Source organism: Sceloporus occidentalis, unplaced genomic scaffold, assembly GCF_023333645.1.
Source record: "Sceloporus occidentalis isolate IW3139 unplaced genomic scaffold, rSceOcc1.0.p SCAF_3, whole genome shotgun sequence".
NCBI classification, from domain to species: Eukaryota; Metazoa; Chordata; class Lepidosauria; order Squamata; family Phrynosomatidae; genus Sceloporus; species Sceloporus occidentalis.
In genome coordinates, this window is record NW_028316983.1 from 163,584,326 (window position 1) to 163,611,336 (window position 27,011).

At 37.9% G+C, this 27,011-nt stretch overlaps 1 protein-coding gene across 1 annotated transcript in view; it reads right to left on the bottom strand.

The window, feature by feature from the left end:
- LOC149317036 (uncharacterized) overlaps positions 1-27,011 on the bottom strand; it is a 197,839-nt gene that overhangs the window by 49,978 nt on the left and 120,850 nt on the right. Inside the window, exons 13-15 of the mRNA XM_089518806.1 lie at positions 11,256-11,474; positions 9,587-9,839; positions 2,912-3,075 (exon numbers count right to left, since the gene is read on the bottom strand). Of these exons, the coding sequence (XP_089374932.1) occupies positions 2,912-3,075; positions 9,587-9,839; positions 11,256-11,474 (636 nt within the window). The remainder of the gene's footprint in view (positions 1-2,911; positions 3,076-9,586; positions 9,840-11,255; positions 11,475-27,011) is intronic.

A 27,011-nucleotide genomic window follows, 5' to 3' on the forward strand; every position in this document is an offset into this window, starting at 1 on the left:
TACAACCAGTCAGAAATGAATTTATCAATAAACATTTCAGTGAACAATAAAACAAGAATGCTTTCTTTTTCAAAATTCTAGTATAATTTTATTGTGTGCTACGCTTTCCATTTTCCCCCTCAAACAGCAACATGCTTTGGAAATCTTCCATAATGTAACCAGTTTTGTTATGCATGCTTTTCTTTATTATTTTGTTATGAAGAATTTTAAAAGATACATTGGCCAATGAAATACCTTTTTTCTTTATTGTGAAACATTATGAAAAGATTGATCCAGAAGGGAAAGAATCTTTGATGATCCCACACCTGTTCCCTCGACAATGAAAATGTTCATAATATTCTCATAAAAATCTGCTTTACAAATGTTTTAATTTAAATTAATTTTCCTAAGTAATAAACGACAGCAGCTAAAACTTATAAAGCCATTCAAAACTATTAAGTCAATGATTAAGGAGGCATTAACATAACAAAAGCTAATTAACTAGTCTACCAAGTACGTTGGACTTGTGTACAGCTTCCAGGAATGTAGAAGATTTGAATTTCTTTTGTAGGGTTTTAGATTGCATATTTCCCCCTAGTTTCATGCAGTGGGACAGAAGTACAAATAAATGATTTACTTGCATGCAAACTATTAAGTTGGCAATCTCATTTGTCACTCTGCAAAAATAACATGTAATTTTTAGCACAGAACATGTGCTTGTGTTACTAGAATTCATTTCAACTCAGTTTGCCAGAGATAAGATGAAAAATTGTACACATTGGTTTTTGTAGCAATAGAAGACATTTGTGGAATGCAAATAGTGAAGATCAGGATGCTGTAGAAAAAATAAATCACAATTTGCTATGAAATTGGGATCCTTGGGAAATGATTTGGGAGAAAGAGTGAAATGTGTCACATGTGGCCATTGTTCACCCCTCTTAATGGTTGGGTTCAGACAACACTACAAGGGAGGAAAGTGCATGAATCTTGGCTTCTTACAGATGAAAAGCATGCTGGCACATCCTGCTTGATCATTCCCACTTACAGCAAGGAGCAGAAGACCAGGAAGCTTCATTTCATTGTCTGTATACCCTATCATTTAAACATGGGCAGCATCCTCACAATGTTTTCTTTCTTTCACAGCTCAGTAGAAGAAGAAATCCTAGGACAGACCCTGGATTTCTTTTCTGATGTGGAGAAGAAGAAACAAACAGAGAGGGAAAGATTCCCATGGATAAAAGGCGTAATAAATAAACCTGGGAGCAAAGCTGTCCCCACTGCAAGCAGGAATGACCCCACAATTACATAGTTGTCTGACTGTGCTAGTGTGACTACTGCAACCATTTCAAAAAGACAACCCATGGTGACTTATTTCTGTTTAGGGATGTTAAATGCCACCTAGGATGTAGCTGTTGTGGTGGTTATGTGCCTTCAAGTTGTTTCTCATTTATGGCAACCCTAAGTCAAACCTGTGGTGGGTTTTCTGAGACTGAGAGTTGTGACTTGCCCAAGGTCATCCAGTAAGTCTCCATAGCTGAGAGGAGATTCAAACCCTGGGGTCCTGGGGCCAAAGGTTAGGTGTGGTTAATTTTCACCAGAACCATGATGAGAGAGAATAAAAGGTCTTTAAAAAAAATTATGTGAATCTGATCACACTACTTTCATACAGCTATTACTAGTAGTAAAAAAAAAAAATATCAATGTGAAAACCATGCACTTAACAGCACACATAGAGTGGCCTGAGTTACACCCTTCAGAAGAAGGAAGTCCAGACCAGTTAGTGGAATACAGTGGATTATCATCCTGCTTTTGATCGCTGTTCATGAACAACTAAACACCAAATGACTTGCAGTCAGTTTTGGAGAGTAGTCCCTGCTCATTAATCTCACTGTTATCATTCCCAGTGCGCTAAGAACTAGATCATGATTACAGCCTTCAGTAACTGAGTTCCATTAGTATTTAATCAGCACAAATTTCCAAACAGTATAAATATTTCAATAACATGAATATTTTGTATACTAAAATCATGTTGTAAGCAGTCTATGAATTTTGGTTGGCTTTAAGCCAGGTATTACTTGTAACTGTTTCCCTTCCCTTCCCCAAGTCTTTCAGTACATACAGAAACAAGAGAAAGAGTGGATGTCAACCTTTAACTTGGCAGACCACTTTATTGGTACTTAGAAGCAGTATGAGATTTTACCATCTGTTCTAAGAGTCTTCTGATCCTCACACAGAAGTGAGCAGTTCATTTCCCCCTTCCCAATCTGTTAACGTCACAGGATTTGGATAAGGTGCTACCAAGTTGAAGATTTTTAGAATGTCCTCACATTGGTAAAGACAAGAAGTAGAAGCCAGGAAGAGATTGTGGTGAGCTGATTGCAAGGAACAGCCCAGTTGCTCCATTGTGGAGCCTTATCCATGCCTCACAATGACATTCTTGTTAAATCATCTGCATAACATAGCATCCTTACTAGTCACTTGCCCACTTAGTAAGCTATTAGTCTTTATTCACCACTAGTAAATAGCTGCTTACAAACTATTTGCATAATTTTTGTTATGCACCTCCAAGTTGACTCCAGTTTATAGTGCCCCAATCTTGGCAATTTATTCAGAGGAGGTTGTCCAATGTCTTAGGCTGAGTCAGTATAACTTGTTCAAAATCATCTAGTGGGTTTTCACAGTTGAACAGGATTCAAACCCACACATCCCAGAGTCTAATCTAGCACTCACATCATATTGGCTCTTGTTTACATAATGGTTATGTTATTGATACATTTCTACTATTTATATATCTCCTGAATATATAAGCTGGAGAAGTTATATATACTGTTCTCATAACCAACATGACATTTCTCACTTTTGTGAGATGAGATCATAAGAGATAGTTGGAAACAGAGGAAGATTCTTAAGATTTTAAGGGAGAAGGGCTTACCTCACAACATACAGGTACAACAACATAGATGAAACTATGAACAGCATTGTGTAAAGCAATATAGTTATAAGTGCACCAGGAATGCCTGATCCTTCTGTACGTAAAAAAAGCCAGTATAGCTTGGCTGAGTCAGCAGTTGGTTTGTCCGCAGTATAGTGAAGCCTCTGAAATGTTTTTATTAAAACAAACATATTAAAAAATAGGGACAATGTTCGACCATAATAATAATAACAGATACAGTAATATTGATAGGTTGTAGTAATTTTATTTTTGATAAGTAATCATACATCATACAAGATGTATGCCAATATACAGAACAGAGATGGACTGACATGGCATAGGACTGATATAGGCAACCTAAACAGTAATTGCCTTGCTTAGTTGCTGGTCATGGTATTTTTGTCTTTAGGAAATATAAGACTGCCGTTACTATGAGTTCTTTTGTGCCTTTAATGCACCTAATATTCCTGTAATTTTCTATCATATTGGTACAATGCTGATATGGTGGTGATAACACAGGATAATCATTTGCTTTAATCAGTACAAGCTGCAGAGATGCACATGCAAGCTTGTTGCCTATATCAGGCCACAGTGGCACATGTGTGTGTGTACCTGTGTCCTCTTTCTCTAGACTTAGATAAAAGCCTTAATTTTCAGCTTTAAACTCATCTTTCTGAAGTTTTGCTCTAAAATAAGACCAAATCCAACTGAGATTAATAGACATGCCTAATCTTATCCAATATTGTACTGAATCTAATTACTAGGGTAGTTTAGCCCAGTGGTCAAAATGCTATATTTATTTTTAAAAGAGTTTGACCCCATCTTGCATTGTTAGTTTCGAGTGTATGAAGGACATTATTCTTGCTTGTGCTGAGTACAGTGGATAACTCTGGATTAATTAATCAATCAATTAATTATTAATTAACATACCATATGCCCAACTCATTATTATCCCTTAGATGAAAACAGACCCTGTGCAGTCCTGCATTAGAAAACCTGTCAGAAAACTCTATATAAATTTGTAAATAAATCTTTTGTGTCACTAACATTTCTGTGGGACCTGAATTCAACACAGAAGGCACTACAAACAAGTAATTGTACAAGGCAAAAGTACTAGATCTAATACGCTTGTCAAGAAGAAGAATAAAGACCATTTCCCATATTATACAAGGAAGGAAACTGTAATAATCAATGTAAGAAAAGTTGAAGTAATACAATTGTCTAACTGAAAGAAAATATGCTATGTCAGGTAACATATACTGGAGTCTGAAAGTAGTTCCAGGTTGATTTGAACCATTTTATTGCCCCATTCACCAAGAGCCATTTGAGCATGCCCACCCCACAGATATGGTCATGTTTGATATGGACTAGAACTCCTCTATCATCATTCAGCTGGTATGTACCGTTCTTCTCCCCACGCTCACAGACAGACTTTAGAATAATGCTACACTGAAGCCCTATTAGGCATTCAAATGAATGAATGAATGAATGAATGAATAAAAATCAACTGACAAAAACAAGTGTCAAGTGAAAAATAGGGATGCTTCACATGGCCTTGCTCCCACATCATGGAATCATAGAAGATAAATCTACACACATAATGCAGACTGGCCTCCAAGAAATCCAGAATCCAGTGTGATCCAGGTTTCAGATTGTGCTGGAGCCTGCAAGTGCATGTGTTGGAGCCTACAACTGTACATGAGGACTTCCTTCTAGGGACATTTGTGCCTCACAGATAATGCAAATAACCTTAGATATTAGGACAAAAGAAAATGGCTCTACTTTTCACTCACATGTCTCCTCAGCACATTTCTGGAACACTAAATTAAGGCTTGTGGGGTAGCATTATTCCAAGGCACTCTAAAAGAGGAAGAAGTATGGCAGTTCCTGATCAAATGAAGTCCAGAAGAACACCAGTGAGTGTTGCCATTTGGACTCTCAGAATGCAAAGAAGGAAATGATTATTACACATAGTAGCATAAGCTCTCCAAATGCACACTTGAGAACTTTTGGTGCAGGCTTTCCAAAAGGTCAGGGAAGATTAGGTTCCTCAAGTCATCAAAATTTCATGTATTGCCTGCCAAGTTTTGTCATAGTATCATTCAAAGGATCTATATTTTTGAAAACAAAGGGTCCAAACAGACAGGCCATGGTCCTTAGGACTGGACCATGGCTTTGGGTGGTTTCCAGCCTCTTAGGATGCATGCATCATTTAAACAACATAGCTCCAAACTGACCAAAAGCAGCTTTATTTTGGCCTGCCTGTTTAGGCCCCAAAGTGGGTACCTACTTTCAGAATAGCCCTTTACTTTATACCCTCTAATTTCTCACATTGGTCCCCATGTTTCCCCTGTACACTGTCAATTGATTGTTACATTTTCCCCTTTAATAATAATAAAAAAATGAAAGTGAGTCAACATGGGGCCCTATTTTTCAAGAGCTATCAATCTGTCAACTTTCATAAGCACTAAGACCACTTAGAATTTTAAAAGATATTAGACCATTAAAATAACTCATGTCACATTACCACAACATAACATTCTAAAACGCTTGATCTAAAATAAATTGATTGGCAAGTAAATCTGAAATAGCAGTTGAAGAGATGCCAAGGGTGGGTAGCAAAATTGCAAGTACAAATATGAGAAACATATGTAAAGGATTCAGTTTCATTTTGAAATGGGATATGCCCTTTTGCTTAGTATTCATTCAAATGTTTTCCTGGTGCGGGTAATTTTGGTGGAAAATATTGTCCATTTTTCAGTACAGAGCAAGAAGCTTTTGACAGAACTTCTCAATTCAAAGTCAAATTGGAGGCAGTCTCAGATGTTCAGTTCTCAGGTCTGTGATGCAAGGGAAGATGATTTATCCATATTCATGTTGTGGTTTTCTTTAACCAGAAGCTGGGGAGCTTCTGTTCTGCTAAGTGTTTAAAGCATCTTCTTGTGAAAATAATATCTATAGGGCAAAGCCTGGTCTATTCTCATCAACTGTAATTTGTAAATATATGGGCAACACTTGTTTAAATAAATCTGAAACTTGTGGTAAAAACCAAATGTCTCTCACCACCCCTGCATATAATTCTTAGTTTTTCAAAAATCTAGTGGTGAACCTTGGAGTATGACACCAAAATTCTGCCCTGATTGGTTTTTTAGATTCTCCTATTTCTCCTTGCACTGGCAGACATAGTTCTGTCAGTGAGATTAGAGAGACTGTTCCCCTTATTTGTTCTAATTAGATCCCGATATACCTTCAAAATCTGCTACAGAGGATAAGGTAATCCTCTGGAGAAGATTTGTGGATGGCGTGGAGAAGGGAGGTAAAAAGGAGAAAGTGAATTGAAGGAGTGGGTGGCCCTGAGAAAAAATTCAGAACCCCCCCCAAAAAAAAATCCTCTGAAAAGCCTTTTTAAAAAAAATAAAATAAAATAATTTCTGTTAGAGCATTCTGTTTCTGAACTCTTCACTTCCTTAGTATTTACAAACTAATGTGAACTTGAAAGCTTGGCTTACACTTCTGGCCATTTTTCTTCCTCCTAAAATCTTAGCTCCAGTTCCTTCACCTTACAATGCATCCTAGAACAAATCAAGCCTGAACTCTCCCTAGATGCCATGGTGACTAAATTGAGACTGCTGTACTTTGGACATGACTTTCTAGAAAAATAGGTCTCTCATTTATGGGATTGCCATAAGTCAAATTTGTCTTGACAGCAGTTAACAAGAAATGGTTGACAAGGCAGAGGGAAGTAGGAAAAGAGTAAGACCACATTCCAGATGGATAGACTTAATCAAGGAGACCATGGCCATGAATCTGCAAGACCTCTGCATCTGCAATATCGCTGTTGATGATAGGAAACTTGAAGATCTCTCATTCATGAGGTCGCCATTAGTCAAAGTCAACTTGACAGCAGTTAATAACAAATGTGTGATACACCATCTGGATTTAGTAAAACAAATTGATGCCCATTCATGTGTTCCCCAACAAGAGAGAGAGAGATTACACAAATGTGCTGCTGTAAAGTCAAGCACCAGCATACAATATCTTCCTTGCCTTTAAAATGGGCTTGCTAATGTAACACCTGATACTATTGTAATGACAGCCAGAATGGTAATGATTTGGGGTTTGGACTAGGGATTGGGAGAGCAGGGTTCAAATCCCCACTTGGCCTTGGAAACCCACTGGGTAACCTTGAGCAAGTCATATTTTCTGCACCTCAGAGGAGAACAAGGTAAAACACCCTTTAAACAAATTATGTCATGAAAACCCCATGACAGGTTCACCTTAGGGTCACCATAAGTCATTAATGACTTGTAGGCACAATTGTAGTCATGATTTAGTTCAAGGTCATGAATCTTAATGGCAGTCCCAATGAAAGTTCAATGGAATTTATGTAAGTGTCAGCTCTACATTTAAGAATGTTCTCTTCTCTACTTTACAAAGTGGTAGTCCCAGGCAAATTAAACCTACGCAAATAAATTAGATTTACATAAAAGTTGATTACCACCCAACACTGGTTCTGTTCCAGCAGAACCAATGTTGGGTGGTGAATTACCATCCTGATTCAGGCTCATTTTTTGAAAGCATTTCATTGTTAAATCTAAATGAAACATAACAGAGAAACTACTGCAAATGGTGGTGTGGGCATTTTACCATCACCACCACCACCACCACCCCAAAAGCCATGCATGTAGTTATAGAGATGCACTTAAATTTACTGACTTGTATAATAGTGTGTTTTCAAAATCCCAATAGAATATTTTTACCCAAATATTTAGCATTGGATAAAAAAAAAATCCACAACCTCGGCTAGATTTCTTAGAATATTTGTTGCTGCTGTTGTTTGTTTGCTTGCTTGTTTGTTTTTAGGTAGAAAACTCAGTATAGGCATTTGCTTCTGCTTCCCTAAATCAGTTCATTTTTTTTACATGGTAGAGGACACATTTGTAGAACAATACCTAACCCTAACCTATGATGTCTGGGATTGAAAACAAAAATGACCAAGTCATAATTCAGTTTATGCTTGAAGATGCATTTCATTTAATTTCACTTAATCATTTTGTTTTGTCTCAGGACCTTGGCTGGAATTATCAGCTACTTAACTAACAGCCCATACAGAAAGGCCAAAATAAAGCTGCTTCGGGTCACTTTGGAGGCATGCTGTTTAAATGAAGGACTGGAGCGCAGCTTTGGCACAACTTCTGGCCTCTTAGGATGCATGCATCATTTAAACAGTATACCTCCAAAGTGACCTGAAGCAGCTTTATTGTGGCCTGTCTGTAGGGGCCCTAAATTACTATTAACTTATCCTGGTCTGACCCCCTCAAACATGATGGAGATGTAATTCACCCATGCCCTAATCACCAGCAGAATGGCCCTCCTACATCCCATGCAGCTGATGCCAGTATAGTAGATTGGTGGGAGGAGTGACAATAACATCAAAATTGTGTCTAAGTGGTTATCATGAATATGAAACAGTTATGTAAAAGTTCCATATTACAATCATTACAGTCATTATTTTGATAGTATTACCATGATCATACCACCACCACCCCAGCCTACATTACAAGGCATCAGCTTCATGTAAAAAGGAGGTCCATCATGCTGGTCATTAGTGCATGGGTGAATGATGTTTCTGTCAGGGTTGAGGGGGTTAAGCCAGGAGAAATTACCTAGGAGATAATCACACGCAATCCAACATGACTTATCTCCAACGGTATAAACATGGGATGGCATTGATTTATCTTACCATATTCCCCATAGGCAGTCCCTATGCAACCTGGGCTTATTGCACAGCTTTTCAAGAATGGGATTTTCCCATTTTGAAAAGCCATGAGCTAAGCCTGGGTTGACTATGGGCAGCATACAGGCTGCCTATGGGGAATGCAATAAGACTCATCATTGCTGGTTAATTGTGCATCTATCCCATCAGGGATAACTAGTGTTGGATCACGTGTGATAATCTCCTTAGATAAATATATTAAGTTAAGTATATTTGATTAAGGTCCAAAACACACTGCAGCAATAATCCAGTTTGAGACTGCTTTAACTGCCCTGCCTAGTGCTAGGAATTGTAGTTTGTTGTGACACCAGAGCTCTCTGACAGAGAAGGTTAAATGTCTCACAAAACTATAATTCCCATTCCCTAGCATTGAGTCGGGGCAGTGAAAACAGTCTCAAACTGGATTATTGCTGCAGTGTGTTTTAGACCTTTGTGGCTGTTGCAGGATTTTAGCTCTTTTTGTATAAACAAAAATGTACATAACAGGTAGATGAAACCTGAGGATTTTTTTTACATTGTTCTAAAAGGACCACATTCTAAGTCTTCTATGTAGATTCTGTAGTATACTCACATAAATTCATTTAAAATTGTTTTTTGAAAAGATATCCCTCATCTTCAGATGTTGGTATAAACTCCAAGGGTGCTTCAATCATTTTAACATCAGCTTTTATTTTCTCTCTATCTTTAGTATATGCCTTATTCATTTTACAGTGGAGAAGGAAAGAGGGATGGTACATCTTTCAATCAAAAATGTGATTAATAACATATAATTTATTTATTTATGTTTAAACTTGAATATGCTGTTGCCAGAGGTGGAATTCCATATCTTTTGGTGAGTCATTGAATAAAACAAACTTCTACATCAAGGGCTCATATCTATGTTATTTTAAGTGACTTACCCCTAGGGCTGCATCCACTATAAACACTGCCAAAGGGTCAAGAACTGTCCAGAGTCCCCAAGCCATGATCAGCTTTGACAAGAAGAATGGAAAAGAGCCAAATGACAGCTGACAGCCCCATCTCATCAGAACCATAAGAAGCATCACTGCATTTAAGGTCAAAGGTCCCATCACAATCATAGCCAGCTCTTCACTGGTATGCACCAAAGAATTCTGATAGCACAGATCCACTGTGTAAAGATAGAACTGGAATCTGGAAGTAAAGAGACAGATGGAGAATCGAAGAAACAGGTAAATTATATGTCTTGATGGGTATACTCAATTGCTTGTACAATTATTTTGTGTATTTTAGCAGACAAGGCCACTGGAGTAGAACTGCTGTCCAGCAAAAACTGAGTAGACTTTCAGGCTTATCTGCATTTCCCATGCTGCACACTCAGAACTGCCTCCTCTGCAGAATCTAGAAGCCAGAAGGTGTTGCAGTCTATTGGTAGCAATGCCCCACTAAGGGGAAGATGTGTGTTAGAGAACTTCTCCGACTCGAATAAATTTCTGTCCCCTGCCTAGATATCAACTCTGCTTGATATTTAGAAGCTGTAGTCCAACTTCCCATGCTCCTATTAACTGAAACGTAAGAATCTAGTATTTTATAACATTATACAAGAAAGGTAAAATCCAACATTATATCAGCACACCATACACAGGATTTGCAACTGGAGAAAGGTCACATTTCAGAAAAACTTAACAGATTTATAGAACGTAAGCACTTGGATTTAAGATCTACACAAACTGATTAATCTTGGTTTCAGTTGTAAAAGAAGAACAGAAACTAGGTACTATGTCTGCAAATTAGCATGCTGTTTCTGTCTTTCCTGAAATTAGACAAGAGCTTAGCACTACAATTCCAATCTTGCCACACTGCAGAAATAGCACAGTTTGACACCACTTTAACTGCCATGGTTCAAAGTTATGGAATTCTGGGATTTGTAGTTTGGTGGGGCACCAGAGTTCGATGACAGAGAAGGCTAAATATCTCACAAAACTACACATCTCAAAATTCCATAGCATTGAATTATGATAGTTAAAGGGGTGTCAAACTGCTTTATTTCTGCAATGTGGCACCAGCCTTAGGACATTATCACATGGATATTTAAATCAGCTTACCTTAATTTGGGTGGCATCCTGATGTTATCACAAGGTTTTTGGCTCCAATTTTGCCACCCAAATTCATCCTGAGCCCATCCCCACTTCCAGGAGGGCTCCAGCGGCCATTTTTTCAAGCTGGAAAATTCTCGGCTCTGAAAAGAGGTGTGAGGAGTGGCTCTGAAAGCAGAGATGGACCCAAGATGTATTCAGGTGGCAAAATTGAAACCAAAAACCTTGTGATAATATCAGAATGTCACCCGAATTAAGTGTTAAACTGGATTGAGATAAACTGATTTAAATATCCATGTGATAAGATCCTTAGTCAGGGCAAGAAATCATGTGGTTGTCCAGATGTCCAACATCCAGAGGGCTACATAGTTCCACCTGCTGGATTAAATGAGCAGGAATGAGATTGGCTGCCTACACGTCTAAAAGGATGTAAATGTTATGGAAACTCTATGTTTAGACATTATGCAATCCAATAGTATGCTGTCCTAAATATTTCATATATCTCCATACTTACTTTGTGACAGGAATTTCAATAGCTTGAAGGAAAACCCATTGACTGCAATAATGCAGGTACAGGCGGACAAACCAGAGCATAGCCATCAGCAGTGCAAGGAACCAGAAATCCCAGGAATAGCAGTGTCCCCTTCCAAGTTCAGAAAAGACTGCATATACAACAAAGTAGAAGTGCTTGGAGAGGCTGGTGGACACTCTTGTTTCAACAGCAGGATGGCAACTGTGATGAGAGAGAGGGAGAACTATGAAAATAGATGTACTGATTTAGAATAAAATCTTACTATAAAGATGAATTTACACATTAAATGTCAGTGACTGTTAGGTTTTAGATTATTAGAATCACAAACATGTATGCTAAACTGTCTGCTTTATTTTATCCATGTGTATGAAGGTCGAAGATTAGTAATTCATAGCTAACTTTGTAGAAATTTGTAGAAAGAGGAACAGGAGACAGTTACTGCACCAAAGAGTTAAATACTATGACTTTCAGGCCCTCCCACTATTCCTAAAGGCTTGCAAGACTCACACAGGGGCAGCCTAGGCTGAGATGATATTATAGCAGTTTGGTAACATAGGCCTGAAAATGCCATCACAGGTTGAGCCTCATCTGGAATGCTTGTGTTCAGAATTGTTTTAGATTTTAGAGTTTTGGAATATTTGCTTATATATAAAATGAGATATCTTGGGGATGAGATCAAATCTAAACATGACATTCATTTATGTTTCATATACACTTCATACACATTCCTGAAGGGAATTTTATACACAATATTTTTAATAATCTTGTACATTAAACAAAGTTTGTATATACTGAACCATCAGAAAGCAAAGGTGTCTCGTACCTATGTGGATAATTAAGGGAGATTCAACCTGTATGTGGAACTCAGTAAAGAGTGACCCACAGTAGTCTATGGGACATAATCTCTAGCACCACATTCATAACCTAGTGAGAATTCAGAATTATACACCATTTAAAAGATATACACTTAAAAAACAGCATGTGTGAGACTGTTTGTTAGAAGATAGGAGGCTTTGGAAAGATTTGGTCAGGCAGCAACCTGAAACCAAATTGGCTGTTGCTGACACATTTTAGGCACTACATTTTTAAATTTCTTAATTATTTGTGTTTTTTTTAAAGCCCTCAATAATAAGAATAAGCATAATTATCAACTTGAGCTAATAACTGAACAAATTCCCAATTTCTTTGGTTACATAGCTTATTTCCTTTAAGGCCCATTGGAAAGGGGAGTAATTGTAGCAGTGCTATTGTACAGATTTTTGTTTCACAGTTAATGAGTTAAGTGTTTAATGATCCTATGATGCTCATTGGCACATTTTTATATATAAACAGGCCTGAAAGCTCTTTTGGAAAGTGACTGTCATAGGAAAGAGAAAATAGAAAGGAAGCTGCCCGGTGCAGTCGTTTACTGCTCAATGTGGTGTGATCTGCCCTTTCGTTAATTACTGTGCTGCTTCAAAGAAAAGAAAAAGGCAGACACACAGATGCAAGCTTGGCATTATGTCTGCAAGAAACTGGAAAATCTTTGCTGATTCAAAGCCGAAAAGACAGTCGCTTCTTTGACCTTTGCAAACTTCTAACTGTTGTGCATATCTCCATTGATTAAAATGACTAAGCAGCTCAGGCTGCCAAGCAGGATGTCAACACACTTGTACCATTATTTTTATATTGGTGCATTACTTTAAACATTCAAAAAGCACAAAGGTCTTGCTGTTGAAGCATAGGGAAAGGCTGGTGGTTGTTTTGGTTGTTGTTCTCTTTCCTTCAAAGTATCACATGAGGACAAGCAACAGCTGAAGTTTTCTTCCTTTGAATCACTATGTATTTATCAGATGTTTTTACATACACAATTCCTTTTCCCAAATAGAATATACTCTGTCCTTCTCGCTTAGTTTGCAACAAAGGGTGCTTCACACGTTATTCTGATTAATATGAGAAAGGCAAATTTCATGTCCTCCAAATGTCCTAATATGGCAGGGACTGTCTCAACGAATCCTCAGATAGCCCACTTTTCAGCTGCTTTAAAAGTGTCCTGGTTTCTCTCTTCTCCTTCCACTTTATCCCTTTGTCCCAAGCTACCTTCAATTGCTACGAACTGAGCTCAAAATGCAAAAATAATTTGCACTCAATTAACTCATTGGAGGAAAATGAGAGGGCAGAATCTTGCCCTTCCCAGCAGACTCAGGGATAAGCAAATCGCTGCAGTATATCCTAGCTTGTATGTTTTTCCTCATTGACAAATTTTGTCATCTTGACCACACACTCACATCGTTTGGCCACACATGCCCCAGTTTTAATCAGTGAAATGATGGAGGGTGTGAAGTTTGGATGCAATACATATTTGTCTTGAGGCATAGATTCATTTGCTATCTTAGCAAATGCCATTACCACCCAGTGCTGATGAAAATATCAAGGGGCTTTCAAAATAAATAAATAAAATGGTTATATCCTGCCTCCAAAGCATGGGTTATCTGGGCAAGAGACAAGTGAAATAAATTTTAAAGAATTTAAAGCAATTTAAAATTTAAAATAGTAAAATAATTTAAACAGGCTAAAAATAAATTGATCAGTTTTAAGAAGTTAAAAGAGCTTGAACAGGTTAAAATGATGCTCATGGACGTTTTGAAAGAAAAAATTTGGGGCCCCAGAGTTTTAAAGAAAAAGGCAAGTTTTAACTTGGCACTATTATGAAACCAACATTAGCATCAGCCAGGTCTCTCAGGCAAATGATATGCCACAGGTTAAGATGGAAATAATTGAGAAGACATCACCAAGGCATGCTAGTAAGCCTTGAGAGGGCCAATCCTGGGAGTGAAATTCATTGTACTAGAAAATAACAGATGTTTAATAAACTTAGTAGAATGGAGAAAAGCAAAGCACCAATTTTGTGGAAAGGCAGAGCTCAGAAATAACGTACTACAAGGAACATTTTTATTTTTTTTATCAATGAGGGCACAGCAATGCTATTTTTGCAAAGTAATGTAACAAATGGTAACATCTTTAGTTTTTTTTTAATTTGGCAAATAATGTAAACTTTCTATTTTAAAGACATTATTTTAGGAAGATTTAGGGGCAAATGCATTTTATTTAACCAACTTAAAGTAAAACCAACAAATAATAACATACTACAAATAAAATACTGATTAACAAGTAATGTGTTTTTTTTTAAAAAAAATCACTAATGCTAATGTGTTACTTTAAAAAATAATATTCCAAGCTCTGGAAAAACCAGCTCCAGATGTACAGGAAAATGTTTTATCTGCCCCCCCCAAAAAAAAAACTTGAACACTAGGCTAAAATTTCTATGCCTTAGAATTTTCCTGAAGAAGACTTCAGTCCAAAAGTAGGGACCCAAAGAAATCTGGACCAGAAAGACTGGAGAAGATCTCCACATGAACAGATAAAAGTTTTCTTTGGGTCCCTGCTTTCAGACTGAACTCTTCTTCAGGAAAACTCTGAGGCACATACAACTATCATAAAATGAAGGTAACATATGTAATAAATAACATAGAAAAACAACATCAGTAAAATTAATTTGAAGGGCCTTTGCATCTTATAAAGAACAAATGATTTGATCGCTCATGTCATGGAAAAACCTCTATAAAGACGACACTAGAACCAAGACAGCTCAGCTTCATAAAATAATAGTATACCCAGAGCAGATGTTAATGCAAAAGAAGGTATGGTGACCTGCTGTCAAAATGTTTAGGGCTTTATAAGTCAAGAACAACACTTTCAATTGTGTCTGAAGTCTAATTTGACATTTTGCAGTGTTGCAGTGTGTTTTGGAATGCTCAAGCTCCACATCTGGAGTGATGTTGTACTATGATGGAATCATCTGGATGGCCAGATGAGTTTGCACAACATAGGCTGGCATACCAGTCCTATCTACTCCTTGATATCTCTGATCCAGCCTTACTGGCATGTACTTTAATTACTTCTCATACAGGGCTCTCTATATGAAGATATGCCTGAAAAGTGTTTAGAAAATTCAATCAATACACAATGCTGTAGCCAGGCTACTGCTTGTTTGTTGATGCTTGTGATATTAGTAATGTAATTACTTGCTTATTTCATTCTCATTTGCAAGAATGGAAAACTTCAAATGGCTTATTTATGTATTTATTTGATTTCATTTATAGACCACTTTTCTCCCAATGTTGGACTCAGTGTTTTCTCCTGATTGGGTGAGATTATGATAATTTCTGTGAAACCTTTGATGGTTTTCCACAATGCATTTTGCACAAAAAAACAATACGTGTGTGTGTTTATCCATTCCTGGCACTGACAAAAATGCTCTGGTCTTTTCATTCTTGCACAGGGGCAATTTTTTCACTGGGGTGTCTCAGTATGTCAAGACACCATTTCTCATGGAAGGCAATAAGTACAAATATTCTTTACACCCCACTTGCCCACATTATGACATTTAGCCAATTATTTATGGCTACAAGATAATGTTTTGAAGTTAAATCATAGAAAAGTCACAAAACATGGCCCCAATTCTGGATAGACTTCAGACAATATGGTGAACAGCTCCAGCATTAAAGATGTTCACCAACCTAAAGTTTGGAGTGGAAACAACAAACAGAAACTGCTAAGTAGCCACTCTGAAAAGCTACCTCCAGGGAAACTCAGCATGGTGGCAAAACCCACAGGAGAATCTTGAGGGTACCTGGGGAGATGTGTTCCAAGGCCATTTATTCAAATAAGTCTCTGACCAAAGAAGTCTCTATGCAATTTATTGTACTCCTTTTAAACAGGAAAGCTGAACCTAAGAAAATTTAGGGACATTGGAATAACTCAGAAATTAATCAAGCTAATTTTGAATTTCAGCCAGCATGCCGTAGTGGTTTCAGTATTTGACTCTGGGAGACCAAACATGGAAACTCAGTGGTGACTCTCTCACCCTAGATTAAGGCAATGACAAACTTCCTCTGAATAAATCTTGCCAGGAAAACTTTATGATACGTTAGGATTTACTTCAAGGCACATAACAACAACAACGACTACAACAACAACAACATCTGAATTTCGGAACAATATCTCTGTTCATTTCCGAGACAATATGTTGTGAACTAGGGCAGCCTGCTCATCCTTATATTTTCTGCCATATGGCAAATGGGTGAGGGCTGGAGGTTTTGTCATCACACTGAACAAACTTGATGCCATGGTTGTGTAGTAAAAGTCAAACAGTGCATGGGAAGTATACTGATGGCCAGGGAGAGGAACAGAACAGATTTGATACAGAAGACATAAAGCATACTTAAATTCCCAGCTGAAAGCATTGAATCCCACCAGCTGCAATGCACTTAAGCAACATGGATTTTTAGAAGATATGAGAAGGTCATACAAGATACCAAAGTGCCCAGACGGCTAAAAAAAACACTTTTAATACAATTCCTTATTATTTATGGAATTTCAAGTACTGCCAAGTACTAACAAAGAAGAAAATGGAAGCAACAAATCAATAAATACATTTTCAGTCTTGTTCAGTCTTAGGCAACTCCCCCTCCCCCCCCGCCAATATCCTAAGGGATAAAACATCCACAAAATTATCTGAAAACAGATGTGGAACATTCTGTAGGAAAAAGAGTTGAAAATAACACTTAAGCACACTGAATTTTTCTTCAAGAATATCTTGAATCTGGTATGTAGTACCTTCCCAACTTGAAACAGACAATCCCCCTCAAGGGCATTTGTTTTATCTAGAGAAAAACTGAACTGAACTCTATGGTCCTGAAATCCTGAAATGATTATCCACTCAAACTCCATCTGCAACCTGAACATTCAACTGGAGTATGCATAGTCTAGCTAATAGGGCACTGAGGAAGAGATTCTGGGATTATTTATCATGAGGGGCTGTCCCCATATTAAATACAATTAATTTTACTACAGCAAGTATATAAATTCAATAGAGAAAACCACAGTGGAATAGCTAGGCCATCTAGTCCTCTCTGCATCACAGAACTTTGCTAATATTATCTTAGTAAAAAGTTTATGTTTATACTTATACAAAACTTGTAAGAGAGAGCGTTAGTAATACAAGTTCATATTTCACAGAAGCCGGGTTTTTTCAGAAAAGATGGATTTTGCCCCGAATCTTGTGCAAGCCTCGAAACGGATTGTGACAGAATCGGGCCCAATATGAACTTCACGTGGAAGGATCGATTTCTGATCCGGGGTAAAGGGTAGTCTGAATGAGCCCCCAGTGAATTGGTGGCTAATAGAAGATTTGAATGGAGGACTCTCTAGATCACATTCCAAGCCCCTATGTCACAAGAGTTAATATTATTTTTAAATGAAACTAATTAGGCATTGGAAATGAAAATTCAAGGAGACTGATTCTCCCTAATTAATAAATCAAAGCCAGGCAGCTTTCCCAAACATATTTAATTAATTTGATGTTCTAATACTGGAGAAATGTCATAAAACAACTGCAGTTTGTGCTATGATGTTGCACTTGCACTGTACCCTACACATTGTTAAGAACAGTTAAATTTAGTGAAATACAGTGAAATAAACAGTTAACTGGGGCAAAACAAACTACTGCAGTGTGTTTCAAGGAAGGAAGAGCACCTGCTTCAGCTTTCAAGGCTAGTTTGATGGATACACATGACAGGGATTTCTCTGTCTGTGGAAGTCCCTGCCAGGGAAAGTTGGGCTTACTTCATTTGTTTTGGAACCTCTGTCAGGCAGCTAAAGTAGTGCTGTTTCATACAACCGTTGGTGTTTGGAGCAGCTCTATTTTAATTGTTTTGTGATTGTTTTGAGAAGTTCTTAAAGAGTATTTTATTTTGTTTTTAAAGTTTTTAACATATGCATTGTTTTAATTTTTTTAAGCTGTTCTGCATTACCTTGGGAACTAGGTAACATATAAATACAACAGATGCATATATGCAGTATGCATAAGGATTTTGTAGCACCTATGAGACTAATTGTGCAAAAGAATTTTCTGCATAAGCTTTTGTAGACTAGGGGGTAGAACAGATGGGCAAGAAAGAGCGCTCCAAGTCCACTCCGGCCAGAAGTGCGTCAGAAGCCCACTATCCGCATGACCCATATGGCCACAGGCCATGAACACAGCAGCCAGCTGGCACCACCAGGAGTCAGACTATCCCAGATCCTTTTTGCTCTGATCCTAAGAACTGGAGTACAACTTCACTGCAGCTTCTGGCCATTTTGGTGGTATGCATCATTTAAACAGCACACTTCCAAAGTAGCCAGTAGCTGCTTCCTTTGGCCTGTCTGTTTGGGCCCTGGCTGTACTTCCTCAGATCTAGTCTATGGCAGCTTATGCTACAACTTCTTTTGCACAGTTAGTCTCAAAGGTGCTACAAGATCCCATTTGCATAATGATATTCCAGACTAACATGGTTATGTCTCTGAATTCAACACACATATATGCATACATAAATAAATCCTTATGATGTTTGTGCTACATTGTTCAAAATGAAGATATTTGTACTACTATATTAAGGAGCATTATATAAATTATCAAAATGAAGAGTTTTGTTTTTCAGAGATAATACATCTATGGGCCAAGACCCTACATGTCCAATTTAGGCTACAATTGCACTGCAGAAATAATCTAGTTTGGCACCACTACAACTGCCAAATAATCTAGTTTGGCACCACTACACCTGAGAATTGTAGTTCATTGTGGCATTACATCTCTCTGACAGAGAATGCTAAATGTTTCACAAAACTACAACTCCATAGCATAGAATTTCATAGCACTGAGTCATGGTATATAAGCGGTATCAAACTGGCTTATTTCTGCAGTGGAGATGTAGCCTTAGTTACAAATATTAAGTATCAACTCCTGGCCTGACCCCTCAAACCTACCTTAACAACCCGTATAGGTTGCAAACAATGGAGGACTGTTTCGCTAGCAATCAGAGCACAGAAGGATGACATCCCACAACTGATCTGCAGTGTGGTGAAGAATTGTGAGGGGAGTCCTGCATAATATTGTTGCAGCCATTGCTTAGACCAGCTCCCTGGAGTTTAGGGTGGGACTGGGGGGGGCATTTATAATCATGGGAATAGTGCCATGATAGTGAATATGTAGCACAACTGAATATGGAGCAGTTACAGAATAGTAACTGTAGTTTACGAATATGTAACTGCACTACAGGATGCCAGACATACTTAACAAGCATTTAAGTTATGGTGAATATTTGTTTACTTAATTAATTTGCATCCTGACTTTCCCTCAGCACATTTAAAACAAAGTACAACTAAAACCAATTAATACAATAGTTTAAAGAAATTAAACCATGATTCTGTTTAAAAACGCAAGTTACAAAGTTTAATAAAACACAACCACAACATGATACAAAAAAGATACACAGCACCCCTGTTAAATGCTGTATGTGCTGCAACAGGTTAAAAATCAAAAAGGTCTTTGCCTCCTGACAAACGAAATGTCCCACAAAAGGGATTTCCACAATTGGGTAATAGTCATTGAGAAAGTGCTCTCCCATGCCCTCACTAATGTCCCTGTGATGGGTTTATTCAAAGTGAAGTCGAAGGCTTTCATGGCTGGCATCCATAGTTTTTTGTGGGTTTTTCGGGCTATGTGGCCATGTTCTAGAAGATTTAAAACTTTTCAGGGTGCCTCTTTAGAGAAAGAGAGAGAGAGAGAGATTGAGAGAGAGAAATAGACAAGAAAATGGAAAATGATCTTGGGATAATTTTGTAAGCTAGAATGTATTGTGGGATGCCATCACTATTATTATCTTTGTTTTCCTTTTCCATTGTATAGGCTGGAATTGTATATAGTTAAAAGCTTTTGGAGTATGATTTGTGTTGATGGCTCTGGAGAAAATCCAACCATTAAAGATTTAATTTAACTGCTTTTGAGCCACTTCGATTTTTTTTAAAAAGGTTTTTCTTACACATATCCCAGTGTTGCAGAATCTGACAAGAAATCCACCTTGAACTATGTGCACTTCAGCTGTCTTCCACCTCCCCCTTTCCCCAAGGCAAAATGATCCTGTATTCAGCAGGGTTTTATCACAGTATTCTAAAGGACTCACACAGAATGCACCTGATAGAACTGGACCAGAATGTCATCCATGATAGAAATTATGATCAAGACATGGTGGATACATAATGAGAACCTTATCTATTTTGCAGTGGGCTGTGATTGGTAGAGAGTACCTTTAGGGGGTTGTTTACAGAAATCAGGTCTCCTGCATTAAAAGGGTGGGGGAAGGATTGTGTAAGTCCTTGTGCGGTATTCTTTTTGTTTCCTGGCTCTGTTGCCTGACATAATAGATACTAGCTGTATTGAAGGTGCTCACATAATGAACAGGCTTGCTTGACTGCAGCTGAAGAGACTGTTCTCTATAAATAAGGAAGCTTCAGCCACAAAGACAAAAGCTTTGACCTGTGCTGCAATAAAATGCACTGCTCTCCATTAACATCAACATGAATAGTATGATTCCATTTAATAGCGAACTTGGGTGGTCAAAGGCTTTATCCAAAAGCACAGAAGACTGTAAAAAAATAAATAAATAAAATCCACAAGGAGCCTTTAACTTCCAGGGCATTGGTCCTGGAGATAAGATAATATTGGAAGAATTCCTCTCATTTTCTGCACAGGGAATTTATCATAGCGAAAATTGGCTGTCTGGGAGCTGTAGTTCAGAAAGGCAACATTTCCAAGGTCTGAAACTTACAGTGCCATATTAGAAGCATCATATTAGACTCCCTTTTTTTTTTCTTTTTTGCTAGCATTATTGTTAGAATTAGATGAAGGAACGTTCTGTTGCCTATATCATGACTACACTAAAATCTGAAATTCCTCCTCTGTTTTTATGGACATTTCCTATCTTGGGGAGAAAACTGAAGGTGGAAGGCTTTCAAAGCCCCATGCAAAGTCTCTGAAAGGAACATGATTTTGAGGCTACCTACAAACCAGAAATTGAAAGTAGGTGAGACCCAGGAACTTGCTCCACCCTTGGAGAAAAGCAGTTCCACTGTAGAGTCTGAGGAGGTTGTCGAATCCTCTCCCTACCTATTCAAACTACATTGAATAAAGGCAAAGGCTCATTAAGAGGACTTTTTTCTGCAGCCACCCCTAGACTGTGGAACGAGCTGCCGGAAGAGATTAGACAGCTGAATACACTGTCTGAAATAAAACAGCACTGCAGACTAATCTCTTCCGGCAGGCCTATCCAAATGATTTTAAAAGCTGTAAATTTTAAACGATGAATATTAAATATAGATTCTTTTAATACATATATGTCTTATTTGTTCTTTTAAATTGATGTATGTTTTAACTGAAGTTGTGTTTTAACTGACACATATTTGTTGGTGTTTTCTGCCTCAATCCATGGGTGGGGGGGTAAGAAATACAATTATTATTATTATTATTATTATTATTATTATTGGCATATGCATATGTAGTTTCCCTATGTATGTCCTTTTGGGGGGCACTGCAGAGGTTGGTATCCACTTCTTCTCTTTGCAGTGCCTAACCACCTCAGGATTTATTATACAGCCTTTGAAGCCTCTCATTCCCCCATATCATCATTCCATACCTGATGGAGAGTGGGAAGGTTGCAAGAAACATCTGGCTATGTTTCTATAGCCAGGTATGAAATGATTACAGCAGCACTGAGACCTCCAGAGGACCCCAGTCAATCTCAGTGCTGATGGAATTATTTCACATCTAGCTACGGGGACATAGCCAGACACTTCTCCAATTCTGACCATTCTCCATGAGGCACAGAATAGCTGGTTGGTCAGTTCACAGAATTAATGTAAGACTGGGTGTGGTATTTGACTCAGCCTAATCAAATACTAGGAAAGGCCCATATGCACAATTAGTAAGCGTCATACCCTTTAAGAAATCATATTATTTCAGATAGGCATATATTATCCTAAGCTTTATCCATGGGAGACAAAGAGATCAGACTATGCTCATATTTTCCCATTGTTTCATTACTTACACAAATAAGATCATGTAAGCTGGACCTCAGAATCACATATCCCATCACATTGAACACATTTCTTTTAAAATATGCTTGCAAATGGTTCTTTACCACCCTAAAAAAGACTGTGATGAGAACACATGAGCAAGCGGTTTTCTCCTTCTGCCATTTTCATGCTGTAAATCTCCCCCACCATTTATTTAGCAAAATGCACATTAATTTTAGTACATACCAAAACAGACACATATTTTCATGTAGACATTCACAGAAAATATTTATGATACAGAAACCAGATGAGGCAAACTCAGAAAATTGTAAAAAGCAAAATATACTTGCTGGGCAGTATATAAATACAAAGATATATTATTTTATTTCACCTTGCTCATATTATGGGAATTGACGGTTAGAGAAAACTAAGAGGACTATACTGTTGTATTGTAAAAAGGGGAGATACTTCATTCTGAAAGAAAAACCGAAAACAAATTCAACATTGAGATTTCACATATAAAGGAGGTAGTTTTTTAAAAAACCATCAGTGCCTTTAGACTCCCCCCTCCCAAAGCCCTTAAAATGAGTATATATACATATACATGTCAGAGAAACATATTTTATTTTTATTTAGCTTTCAATACATTCTGTTCACATTCTGGGGAATCTATGGCACACATTCCATGCCTATGGCTGTGTGCTCTTTTTTGCAAAGTTTTTGAGGCACTCAGCACATTCCTTTGAGTAAGAGAAGTAACACAAAGAAAGAAGAGGAAAAACTCCCACAGTGATTTATGTAGCTCTCTATGTGTTTGAGGTCACCAAATGTACTACTGTACATGTCAAGAGTTCCTCATGGCATTCAGGGAAGGTCATATATGATACCAGATTTCCCAGAGCAGAGAAGAAAGATGGAAAGACCTGACAATAATGAGATTATATTGCCCAAGGAACAGTTATTGCAGGAAAATAAGCCAAGAATTGTAACATGAATTGTGGCACTTCTATTTCCTTCCCCAAAAAGTGACTGACGCATGTTAATGGATCAGGATGTTCCATTAAATCAGGCTGCAACACTGAACCTACTTAATAGGAATTAATAAATGATTATATGTGGGACCACAATGCCCATTTTCTGAAACTATCCAAGTGACTGGCATGAACAAGTCACAATACTTGACTCCTTATTGAATTAGCAAGAACCAAATGGCTTAGCTACATACTAATGATGCAAAGAAAATCTAATCCATGATGTTTAACAGTATATTCACTGTATCTCTCATGTATTGATGTGGCAATAGCCTTTAATCAATTAACCCATGCCCTTAAAAAAATTTTTTTAAGAGTTTGTTTCACTGAAACCAAAGCAAACTCATTTATGATTGCTGGAATCCTTCCATGTGCTTTTCATATTGTCTCCAAATTGCTGACCTCTTAACAGGAGGCAGGAAGTGTAGAGTGAGTTAGAAGGCTGTAAAAATAATCACTCAAACAGCCCAGCTCTTAAAGTGCTACACCTACACAAGTCCCAGCGAAATAAATATGGACATTGCACAAGGCATATTGAAGAAAATCAGTTCCTTTAGACTGAAGAACTAGGTATTTGATTCTGGCAGCTGAGAAATGAATGTGCATTGTTACCAAATGCTATCAAAACAGAATGTATTGTGAAAAGACTGTAGAAAAGGGGAGTCCCCTGGCCCCAATTTCTAGCAGCCAGGGCTGAATGGCAGATAAAGAAAAGACCTGGTCTCAAATCCCTTCTCAGCTGTAAAACTATTTATACAACTTGAGTTCCATCCCCCATGTTTCTGACACTCAGATGGAAATGTTGTTGCTTATGTATCCGAAACTTATGCATCCTATTCATAAGAGGGGAGGACTGACAGGCTTGAAGCAACTCCATGGTCTTTCAGAGTTTGCTGCAGTTGTTGTTGTTCTGTGCGTTCAAGTAAGCTCTAAAATATGTCTGATATATCATAGGGTTTTCTTGGAAATATTTTATTTGGAAGAGGTTTGTCATTGTCTTCCTCTAAGGCTGAAAGTGGTTCTTGTCCAAAGTCACCAAGTGAGTTTTGATGCTTGAACAGGGATTTGAACCCTGTTCTCCCAGAGTACTAGTCCAACACTCAAATAACTATATCATGTTGTTGTTATTATGAGCCTTTAAGCTGACTTTTAACTAGGGTTACCCTCTTCTTGGCAAGATGTATTCAGAGGAGATTTGCCATTGCCGTCTTTTAAGGTTGAGAGAGGGTGACTTGCCCAAGGCCATCTCATGGTTTTCATGGCCTGATTATGAATTCAAATCCTGAACTCCCAGAATCCTAGTCTAACATTCAAACCACTACATCATGTTGGCTCCCTATTCCTACCAATAACCTCCCACCCCTCAAAAAAGCAAAGGAAAAAACAAACAAACAAAAATCCCCAACATTTTTTGGGGAACCTCAAGGAAGAGAAAGCCTTTCAGAACATCTCAATGAATACTAAGTGTGCTCTGTAGCCACCAAATGGTGTAAAAACCCTGCTGAGCAGAAAATCTAGGAAACAGGGTGAGGGGTGGAAAGAAGTACACTGTAACAGATTAGGATGGACTTCCTGGTTAGAAAAGATAGACTTTCCACTGTAAAAACTTTTGATAAATGTTACCTGTGGGGCTAAATTAAGCGTCTTACCTCTGCCGAATTCAGTTCGAATTCAAGATACATCCAGATTTTATCGCACATATTTTTGCTGCTGATGCCGCTGGGTGGGTGCATCCTGGGTAACATCCAGCTAGAATCCAAGTTCAGCCAGCCAATTTTCAAAGCTGGGAACTTTCTGGCTTTGCAAATCGGCTGACTGAACTCAGATTCTAGCCGGATGTTACCCGGGATGTACCCACCTGGCATTGGCGACAAAAATGTGTGTGATAAAATCCAGTTGTATCCCAAATTCGAATTGAATTCAGCAGTGGTAAGGCACTTTATTTTGCTTTGAAATAAGCCCCTGTCTCTACACAATGATTTTGTGAAGCTGAAACTGAGAAAAACCATGCACGGTCCTCTGGAAAAAAAACCTGGTACAGATGTGCAAAAAGTCCAATTTTAAAAACATAGGTTACATACATGCCTCTAAAATCTAGGAGTTAACTTTCCAGAAGATGACTCATAGAAGAATCAGATATCATTATTAATGTATTTATATCCTCCTTTTTCTCCAAGGAGCTTCAAGCAGCAACCTCATCACCATTTTATTCTCACCACAACCCAGGCCGCATTCCCACTTACAGATAAATTGATGTGCGATCCAAATCGATTGATCGATTTGACATTGGAGAGTGGTTCCCACTACATTTGCCCCGATCACATTTTCTGGCATCAAAATAACCCACTAGTGGTTCACATTCAAGATGAACCGATTCAAAATGATTCGGTTCCAGCCACCTTTGCATGCAGTGATGACATCCGTGTGGCGCCGCGCCATTTAGATGTTTCACCACGTGTACATCATCATGACAGCCCCTGTGTGGATGGGGGCGAGCCATGATGGCGCAGTAGGGCTTGGGAGCGTGCAGACACTTTGCTCTCCTTTGCGTCAGTCTGTACTGGGCCTCAGTGAACTATCTTCCTGTACTATATTTACAGCATAATCCTATCCATATTTAATTAGAAATGTTCCAGTGTGTTCAACCTACTGCCAGGTTGGTGTGTACAGAATTACAATCTTGGTTAGTTGTGATTTAGTTTCCATAGAAAGATATTGCTATGGGTCTAGATTAGAAATAGGATTAATCTATTTTGTTGTTGGTTCATATAGCATTCAAGTGTATTACTTTGTATTCCATGCCACATCAGTCCTGATTTCTTTTTAAAAAATCTCAAAATGCCTTGAAGTATGTTCTCTTAACATGCCATGTTCAAAAAATATGCATTTAAATATGTTTAACCTCTGAGAATGCAACTGACAGCAACATTTGAAGACTAACAAATTTCAGAAGATAGCTAAATTTTGATCCTCATATTAATCTGAGTAGTATAGTGTTCAGAAAGGAATTTGCAGAGATCAAGCATCCTAAGGATAGATGGTAAAAGGAGAAGAAAATCAGCTAAATAAAAGAATGATATCTGAACTCTGGGATTCCACCAAATATTGAAGAATTTTAGGGACAAAGAAGGTGGCAGTAGAGTGTCATTTACTGAAAGATTCTTTAAGTTTCGTGAGCTGTAAAGAATAGCGGCGTGATGCAAAACTGAGAACAAGAACTAACACTTTTTTGCAATTAAAAGATAGTAACACTGTACTCTAATTAGTTCTCTCAGGAAGTAAAGATGTCTCCAGTTAAGTGAATGAGTGACAATTACTTGGATTATTGTCATACTTAAAATGTCAGTGCCGAACGACCGCTTCCAGCTCATAAGAATAAATTCTACACATTTAAGTGTCAGAAGCAATAAAGTTACATATAGACATGTTTTAATGGAAATAAAAGTTCACACACAAAGTGAGTCCAGTGGAATACAGTGCTAAAAACCACTAATGACTGACAGAATACATTGTCTCTTCTCATATGCACTGATTAGAACTGAACGTACACAAAATGGAAAATTGAAATATAAACTTCTAACCTGCAGAATTATAATTTAGTCCACAATGGTTCTAATGCAGTAACTGGTGCCAAGGCTGGCTTAAGAATTTGGCAGCCTTGGGCAGCGACTGGCCTTGTGGGTTAAAATATATTCCCTGACTTTGACTACTACAGTATAGGTACTGTTTTCCCACAAGTACTTTTCTACATCACTAGAAATAAATATGTACTTACTGA